Source organism: Staurois parvus, unplaced genomic scaffold (assembly GCF_062004578.1).
Source record: "Staurois parvus isolate SC_StPar_1 unplaced genomic scaffold, SC_StPar_1.0 ptg000154l, whole genome shotgun sequence".
NCBI classification, from domain to species: Eukaryota; Metazoa; Chordata; class Amphibia; order Anura; family Ranidae; genus Staurois; species Staurois parvus.
Genome location: NW_028317950.1, coordinates 14339258 through 14349278, shown reverse-complemented (window position 1 = coordinate 14349278; position 10021 = coordinate 14339258). Strand labels below are relative to the sequence as shown.

Sequence of the window (10021 nt, the reverse complement as noted above, 5' to 3'; positions counted from 1 at the left end):
GCAAGGGTACCTGGCCAGCTTGGAGGGAAGTGGCAGTGAATCCAGGGGGCTTACATACTCCCCAGCCCTGTGGATTCAGCACTGTTCTACTGCATTCCACTGCTCGGGCTACACCGCCATCATGGTCCATCTACATCATCATGAGCCAGCTGCCTTTCCCTGGTTTAGGCAGCTGGCCTATGATGATGCATGCCATCTCTACCCACCAGCCTCTTTGTGATGTAGATATCCTAGATATCCTAGGAGTCCTTCTCGCCTAGGAAAGAATGGTGGCTGATGGGTGGGGCCAGAAAAATATTAAAACAAAAAGTAACATAAAAAAAAGTATAAGAGGGGGATTTTCAGAATTTGTGTGTGTGTGCGTGTGTGTGTGGTGTGTGTATGTGTGTGTGTGTGTGTGTGTGGGGGGGGGGGGGGGGGGGGGGCTAGGGTTAAGGAAGTAGACTCTTCAAAGCAATGGATCAGTATTATTTTTTATTGATTATTTTTTACACTGCTTGTGATGCAATTTTAGGGGGTTGAGCCTGAGCCACTAAGGAGAGGAGTTATCTAGAACATATTTTGGTGGATGTTATTGCAATGATTACTCAAGATGATTGCCCCTGTTTTCTATCTGTCACTTTTACATTGCTTGATGAGTACTGGAGCACTTTGATCATTTTTTGACATGATGATAATACAAAAATATTGCTTGTTTTGTATGCCCTGTTTTGATAAGGAGCACTAAGCATTGAACACATGAGTGTAGTGCTACTCCCGTAGGAGACACAGGAATACTGTGTAGGTCTTCCCCACAAGGTTTGCTTCGCAGCTAAGCACACATGCTCATTTACACATTTCTTCAATGACCAGTCTAGGGGTGTTGTGTTTGTTTTTATTTTAGGAGAAATTGGATAGGGTTGAGGGAATTAGGTGGGATACTCCAAAAACAAGGGGGTAGATAGGCGCATGGAATAAGCAGTTCACATAGTCTCTAGGCTGGATGTGGGATCAGGAGTTGGCGAGGAATAAACGGTCTGAAACACCCGGCGAGCTGTGCTAGAGTGAAGCATCTACTCCAAAAACAAGAACTGTGTACAACGTGAGGACTTAGGTATCCTTCAGAACAACCTATATTAAAGTCTATGCCTGTAGCAAACAGTAAATTTCAGATTTAAGGTAGCAGTAGTAATAGTAGTTAACTGTAAATCTCTTTCTTAGAGCCACAAGAACAGGGTCCCTCTTCTATGAAGAAGATTAGATGAACAAGGCTCTTTAGGACCTTTAACTAGACCCACAGCTGAATCTCCAGCACCAGAGGGGTGGCAAAAGCACAAAGGTTCCCATGATCTCTTAGAACTCATACAAGGCTGAAGGACAGATGGGTGCCTCCTTCCAACTTCCAATCGTCAAATCTTCCAGATCTTCAACAGACAACCCCCCTCAGTCAGCTCTCTTTAGTTCCAGGGTCTCAGCATCCAGGTACTCAGGTAGCCCACCTGAGGCCTCACGAGACATAGCAGCACTGCCTGGAAGGGACCCCGCCAGGCTGGAATAATCTTCTCCAGGAAAAGATGCCAAGCTCAGTGTGCTCACTGAATATATAAAGTCTCCCAGCATCCCATCAGAGCCTGCCTCTTTGCGATAGGCCAGGGCAGTAATACAGTAACTCACTGCAGATGGCACAGATGTCTCCTTCCCTCACACTCATCTCTATGTGAGGGAAGGAGAGCTGTCAACCCCCAGGTGACCCGCAGTGTTTACATGTAGTGATCACGTGTCGTTGGATGCGCTGATCACGTACTAAAGGGCCACAGTGATTGGCCCTTTACCTCTATCAGTGATGCGCTGTGTCCAAGGGACACATCAATCATAGATACACCCGGAAGCATGCTCCAGGGGGCGCAGGGTGCATGTTCTTGGGTGGATGTCCATGGATGCCCTCCCAGAACTAGAAGACCGCACTGTAGTCATCTTTCGGCTATAGCACAGTCAAGAACAATTTAAGAAGTGGCAAATGGTTGCCCCCTATGTTGGGCAACAGTTCAGTTTCTGCATGTAGAACTTGAAACAAAGAGCTTCACAAAGGTTTCTTACCTTTGGGTAGACTTCTCTTTGTGGCAAGCCATTGTCTGAGCCTTCAGCAATGACTCACCCAAACTCACTTCAGCTTGGCATGTCCGAGCATGAGCCAAAGTACCCTTTTTGCCTTTGTTGCAAGGATGAAAAGGATTTAGGTGATTGCCCCTTTAAGTTGCAGTGCAGATCAACACATGAAATTGAAAACTTGACTGGAGAAGCTTTAGCAGAAAGTCTTTCCTCCTCTGCATTTGTGTAGAGCATTAGTGAGCTGCTGCCACAACAGCAATTAACTCAGACTTGACTTCAGCTAGATATCCACACAGAAGATGAAGTACTTTTCTTTAATAAATTGAATAACTCAAACGCTAACTATGGTGAAATGAAAACAAAAAATTACAATTAAATACTGTAGCCGCTAGTGCACACAACCCATGTCTCAGTGGGGAAAATTATACAATCATAATGTGAAGTGAAAAAATGCTGTGCTACATGAAACAATGGCACAATCCCTATATAACCAAAAAAAAAAGTGAAAAAATATATATTAGAAGATAAAATAGTAGAAAAAATATTAATATTGAAATATATATATATATATATATATAAACAATAAACAATATATATATAAAAAACAAAAATCACAAAATATATAAAATAAAGAATATTTTTAAGTATGAATCAAAACAAAAGTCATTAAAAAGTCAAGTTTAATCAATAAAGTGTTCATTCAGTGAGCCCTCCTTTGGATAACAAAAAATATGTGGATCTGTCATCAATTCCCGTGCAAAGACATCCTCCACCATATATCTGCTCACCTCACGCAGTGTGACCTCACATTATACAATGTTACGGTCTAACTGCACTTTTGGTCCCATATGGGCTCAGAAGATCAATGAATGAAGACTCCAAAGTAAGCTCCCTCCTAATAAGCGTCTTTGTATCAGCCGTATTCCTCATTAAAAAGAACTCCACATAGTGCTTTATCCTTTTAAACTTTTATTCATCAATTAAACATAAGAAATACACTCACGTTCTGGAGGTGTATTTTGCACCAGGTATGATGATGATCCAGTGATGTACTGATTAAACACTAGATGGCAGTATCATCTCAGCAGCAGAGTCATGTACATGCTCAAACCAGACACCATCCGTAATGTAATGCAAGGCAAAGCACGGGCCCACTTAATGAATGCTATTGTCTGCTGTAAAGTTGTTCCAAGAGCCGTTTTAGAGCTGATCTTCTGAGTCCATATGGGACCAAAAGTGCAGTTAGACCATAACATTGTATAATGTGAGGTCACACTGCGTGAGGTGAGCAGAGATATGGTGGAGGATGTCTTTGCACGGGAATTGATGACAGATGAACATATTTTTCATTATCCAAAGGAGGGTTCACTGAGTGAACACTTTATTGATTGAACTTGACTTTTTAATGACTTTTGTTTTGATTCATATTTAAAAATATTCTTTATTTTAGAAATTTTTTGTGTGGTTTTTGTTTTTTATATATATACATATATATATATATAGTTTCATATTTATATTTTTATTTCAGTATTAATATTTTTCTACTATTATACCCTTTTCTTTACATTGAAAAGATAGGAGGGAAGGGATTTTTGTAATAAGGGGTTTGCCCCCTTTTAAGTAGCACTTGATAAGCTTAATGGTGAAACTTGACACAGGGGCGTTTATTTACTAAAGCTGGAGAGTGCAAAATCAGGCTCACTTCTGAAAAGAAACCAATCAGCTTCTAACCTCTGCTTGGTCAACCAAGCTTTGGAAATAAAACCTGGAAGCCAATTGGTTTCCATGCAGATGTGATTCTGATTTTGCATGCTCCAGCTTTGGTAAATAAACCCCAGGGTGTTTCTCGATTGCACGAATGTAGAACAATAATGAACAGCTGTCCATTGCCACAACAGCAGCTCACATAAACTTGGCGGTGAAAGGTGGTGGCCATTTTAAACTTGTCAGTTCATCGTTCTGCAACATCAGGCCCATCTTAAAGTACAACAGACAGTAGCTTTTATACAGGTGAAGTCCCTTAACTGTAGAAAATGACTGACCACTTCAATACCAGGCACTTTTACTCGCTTCCTGCCCAGGTCAATTTTCAGCTTTCAGCGTTGGCATACTTTGAATGACAACTGCACGGTCATGCAACACTGCACCCATTAAAAAATGTATAATTTTTTTCACACAAATAGAGCTTTCTTTTGGTGGTATTTATGTGAAACAACAGCACTTTGGATTGGGACTATGAATGTACCTTCCGAGGTATAGAACAAAAACAAATACCAGTACATAAAAACAGTATTTTATTATTCACATATACTTGTATCACAAATACACATCATAAAAGGCTAATAAAACGATTAATGTCACTTAGAGTATAACTGTTATATCTGATAATATGTCTTATAAGAGTTATATCTGTTAAAAAGATCCTAGTCTTGAGCGGCTCCTTCTGAGAGGACGTCATATGACATCCACTCAGAAGGAGGGGTTCCTGCCTGGCCAAGATTGATGGCGCAAGTGTTAAAGTAGTACTAAAGGCAAAATTTTTTTTTTTCATTTTGGATAGAGTAAGGGAGAGTTATAACCCCTATTTTTTTTACTATCTGTGTCCTATTATAGAGATTTCCCTTCACTTCCTGTCCCATAGCCAAACAGGAAGTGAGAGAAAATCCCTGCAAATTAAGGGAATTCACCAGAACTAGCATCCCCATTGGAAGATTTCCCCTCGATTACTTTTCTGGGGAGAACCCAAACATAGGGATTTTCTTTTACTTTCAATGATAATGGTAACCAGGACAAATCGAGGGTGAATCTCCATAACAGGGACTGCAATAAAAACTGACAGGGGTTCTAATCTCTCTCTACTCCATCCAAAACAAAAACAACACAAAAACGTTTTGCCTTTATACCTTAAAGTCAGAGTATGCAACAAATAAAGCTGCATGCCCCTATGACTTTGTCCTTGAAATAAAGTTGTTAAAAAAGATATAGCTTTCGGGAGGCACATTCATGGGGAAAAGACTGACAGAGGGATCCCGTTTCCTAGAAAGTGGGAGAGAGATAGGAACTCTTGTGCGGCGGAACCTTAAGAATCCGACAGCGGGGAAGCAAATCTCAACCGGACGCATGGCAGAAATGGAGGGCTCCGCTACTGTGACTCTCCCCAGGGGCAAGAAGCCCATGGTGTGTGTGGAGTACCCGGGGCTGGTGCAGGATGTGGACAAGATGCTGCTCACCCTGGGCGGGGAGGAAGGGGTGTCTCGGGTGAGGCTTCGGGGGGAAGTTATTTACTGCTGCACCGCCATGAGCTTATCGCTGTGTACTGTACTGTGTTGGCTATCTGCAGGGCACATCCTTGATATAGATCTAGTAGTGTGGGTGCTGTGATGGGCATTCCTGTGCAGGTTCAGCTGTCTGCCTGGTAAAGTGTAGAACAGGCCAAACCTCTTTTATTTTCATCTGAATAGAGAAGGGTTAAAAGGCCTGTCAGGTTTTTTATGTTGTATTCGTATCATTTACACTTCCTTTCACTTTCTCTCAACAGGAAGTAAGGGTGAGTCCCCTATTAGACATTTGTCACCAGCACAGGTGTCCCCTTCAGAAGATTTCCCTCACTTCCTGCTCTGGTGGCAACTGTAAAATGTTAGAGTTCCCCTCAGGAGTAAGGGAGTAAATTCCCTCTCCCCTCCCGACACAAGTATTGACAAAACTCTTACAGAGGTTCTGATCCTTCTCTGCCCTATTAAGAAGTACTGAAACTTGTATGGCGGTCATGCTGATCCTCTGGCTTCTGTACTTTCTAAATTCTTGCCCCACAGGCAGCTTGCAGTCAGAGAAGTCAGAATGCCTCATCTGTTTACTAATTTTAGGTTGTTAAAACAGAAAGTATTGGTGTGGCAGGTAGGTTTTTCATAAGCACAGATCCTCAACCATGTCTTCAGGACTGGATATAGTAATGCAGCGGGCAGTTGGCACACTTATTAGGGTGGCTGGAGGTACCTGTATATCCTGCTTTTGTACATTTGTGTTTGTGCGCAAAGCTTCCGCTCCCTCTATCATTGCAGGAGAAGATCGGCTAGAAGTATAGAGCTGATTGGAGCTGCTCTGTGCCTTGTGATGACCAATTAGAGCGATCATGATAGAACTGATTGGAACAGCTCCGTGCCTTGTTATGACCAATCACAGCGATCAGCGCTATCAAGATTGTGATGACCAATCACAGCGATCAGCGCTATCAAGATTGTGATGACCAATCGCAGCGATCATGATATTGCTGATTAGATCAGCTCTGTGCCTTGTGATGACAAATCACAGCAATCTGCTAATATCATGATTGTGATGACCAATCACAGCGATCACGATAGAACTGATTGGAGCAGCTCTCTGCCTTGTGATGACCAATCACAGCGATCTGCTCTATCATGATTGTGATGACCAATCACAGCGATCATGATAGAACTGATTGGAGCAGCTCTGTGCCTTGTGATGACCAATCACAGCGATCAGCTCTATCATGATTGTGATGACCAATCCCAGTGATCAGCTCTATCATGATTGTGATGACCAATCCCAGCGGTTATGATAGAACTGATTGGAGCGGCTCTGTGCCTTGTGATGACCGATCACAGCGATCAGCTCTATCATGGTTGTGATGACCAATCCCAGCGATCATGATAGAGCTGATTGGGGCGGCTTTGTGCCTTGTGATGACCAATCACAGCGATCACCACCAGTGTAAACAGTGCAGTACTGTTTACACTGGTAAGTCCTTCCTCTCACAATGGAGAAAGGGAAGGGGGAGGATTTATGGTATGAATGCATTCGTTAACATCTTCACGCCAAGACTACGCAGCATCTTGGTGAGTCGGCCTTGATGCCGAGAGGCTGCATATCTGCAAACCAAAATGTAAACAAACATGTGCCAAGAGCGTGCTCCCGACACAGTTATCGTTGGCTAATTGCTACTTGCGATTGGTAGCACTCTGATCATGTGACAGCCAATCACAGTGATTACATGATCATAAACCCTCCTTCCAGCATCAGAAACCCCTTAAAGGGCTGGGAAGCACTGGCGTAAAGGCGGGACTAAGGACAGTAAAGACTGCCCTCTGTTCCAACTGTCTGACACCCATGAGGTCCTTTGCTGCCACCAGCATCTTCTCCCCCAGCTTCTTCTGAGTGGCGGTCTTCAGCCATCTTGATTGGCTGAGGCCAAATTATGTCACTCCCATGCATGTGCAGGAACGCAGTCATCCAGGCACTGTGCCAGAATGCAATGTTTTAAAAATTGCACATGACTAGTTTTTGGACAATACTGCACCTCAGCACACTATTGTGCATTGTGGCACGCTACAACACAGGCTGTTGCCTTAATGATTGTGGTGCCGTATGCTGATGTGCTGCTCAGTGTACATTCTATAGGAAAATTCTATGCATGAAGGTAAAAAACCTGTGTGCAGCAGTGCCCCCAGCCCCTCAATACTTACCTGAGCCTCATCGCCATCCAGTGATGTTCACAACAGCCTCGGCTGTCCCAGGTCTCTGCATCCTCATTGACTGAGACAGCAAGCAGGAGCCATTGGCTCCCACTGCTGTCAATCACTGCCAGTCAGCCAGTGAGGGGAGAGAGAGGGCGGGGTCAAGCTGTGTGAAAGGACACACTGAGCAGCGGGTGCCCCCATAGCAAACTGCTTGCTGTGGGGGCACCCGACAGGAGGAGCCAGAAGAGCCTGCAGGGGTCCCAAGAAGAGGAGGCTCCAGGCTGCTCTGTGCAAAACCACTGGACACAGCAGGCAAGTATAACACGTTTGTTATTTTACAAAAAAAAATGAACCTTTAGAATCACTTCAAGGGCTTGTCTATATTTGCATTGGGGGGGTAGTAAAATCTTTGCGGTTGAGACACATTTTTACCTCCCCACAGCTGCACGTTGGGGGTGTACACATACCGTGTACATTCACGTGCAAGTATTATATCCACAAATCTAGTTCAAGTGAATAGGGCTGCGCTGCAACCACACACAAGAAAATACAATGCCTCCTCATCACCTGTCAGATGCACTCTGAAGTGTGATCCGATTGTGGATCACTCTTCATTGAGCTAAGCAGGAGTAAAGGAGCCCTAAATCCTCTGGCTGCAGCAGAGGAATGAGCACTCAAGAGTAGGGGGTTAGTTTTGAGGGGATTGCAAGTGCCAATGACTACCAGTGATGGAGGTGAGAGGTCTTAGAATGCCACTGACCACCAGTGATTGTGGGTTTTTGTGTTTTTTTTTTCTTTGGAGGATGAGCTTGTGTTTTTTTGGGGGAGGGGGGTTAAAATGTTTTAGGTTTATCCATGACCTCTAGCCATTTCATAAATGCAATTTTGGGGTAATGCAATTTGTTCCTCAAAGGAACTCTCTTCTACTAATAACAGAAGAGGCAGCGCAGAGCACTACTGCATGTACGTCTACCACAGATTGCCTGCATGCACGCCAAGCATTGAAGCTTTTTGTTTTGGATAGAGTATGGTAGGGTAGAAGTACTCTCAGGTTTTTCTTTACAGTCCGTGTTGTCACAGGAGAGAGTTATCCTCTCTGTTTATTAAGCACTGGGATCGTTACCATTCCCTGCTCTATCCAACACTAAGCGCCCATTTACTTTGCTGCAGTGCATTGCTTTAAGGTAGCTCATGGAAAATGAAAGGGCTGCCAACATTCCCTAATGTGTTAAAAACTGTACATTATTATTATAATACAGGATTTATATAGGTCAAACAGTTAGCGCTTTACAACATGAGGGCAGACCGTACAGCTACAAAACAATTCAATACAGGAGGAATCAGAGGGCCCTGCCCAGTAGAGCTTGTATTGGAGGGAGGGTCAAGTGCTACAAAGGTAATAGCTATGGGGAAGGTGAGCTGATGGAGAAAATAAAAGTACAGTTGTTACTTGGAGGCAGGATAGGTTTCCCCTGAAGGGAAGGGTTTTCAGGGATCATCTAAAAGCAAACAGAGTATGAGATAGACAGATTGGGGTGGGGAGTTCCATAGGATGGGAGAGGCTTGGAAAAAGTCCTGGAGAATGGGAGGAGGTAATAAGGAAGTAACAGGAGGTCTTGGGAGGAACGAAGAAAACGATTTGGTTGGTATTTTGAGACCACGTTTGTGATGTAGCTGGGGGCTGAGTTGTGGATGGCTTTCTAAGTTGTTAGTATTTTGAATACCATTTGTTGAGTGAGCGGAAGCCAATGGAGGGAATGGCAGAGAGGAGTAGCAGACACTGAACGGTTGGTAAGGTAGATGAGTCTGGCAGCATTATTCATGATGGAATGAAGGAGGAATATCCCGTGTAAAGGTAATCCAATGAGAAGGGAGTTGCAGTAGTTGAGGTGAGAGATGACCAGAGAGTGAATTAGAAGCTTTGTGTGTCATAGGTTAGGAAGGGGCGTATTTTGGAGATGTTGCGGAGGTAGAGGTAGCAAGATTTGGAGAGGGATTGGATATGGGGCTGAAAGGAGAATTCAGAGTCCAGGATTACACCGAGAACCTTGGTATGCAGGGAGAGGTTGATAGTTGTGCCATTGATCTTGACAGAAAAATCAGGGGAAGAGGCACGTGGGGGAGGAAATATGAGGTCAGTTTTGGATAGATTGTATTGAGGAAGTGGTGTGACATCCAGTCTGATATGTCTGTTTGTAAATTAATGATACGCGAGGAGACTAAAGGAGTGAACTGAGGAGTAGAGAGATAGATTTGGGTGTTGTCAGCATAGAAATGGTATTGGAAGCCATAGGAGGCTATTAACTGACCCAGGGTAGAGGTGTAGATCGAGAATAGAGGTCCAAGAACAGAACCTTCGGGGACCACGACAGAGAAAGGTAGAGGAGAGGAGGAAGTAGAAGGTGCGGTTGGATAAGTAGGATGAGAACCAGCAAAGAGTACAGTCACGGAGACCAAAG

At 43.7% G+C, this 10021-nt stretch overlaps 1 protein-coding gene across 1 annotated transcript in view; it reads left to right on the top strand.

The window, feature by feature from the left end:
* The first annotated feature begins 5190 nt into the window (after positions 1-5190).
* GTF3C5 (general transcription factor IIIC subunit 5) overlaps positions 5191-10021 on the top strand; it is a 39290-nt gene continuing 34459 nt past the window's right edge. The window contains exon 1 of the mRNA XM_089675079.1: positions 5191-5346. Coding sequence (XP_089531205.1) covers positions 5209-5346 — 138 coding nt within the window. The 5' untranslated portion in view covers positions 5191-5208. The remainder of the gene's footprint in view (positions 5347-10021) is intronic.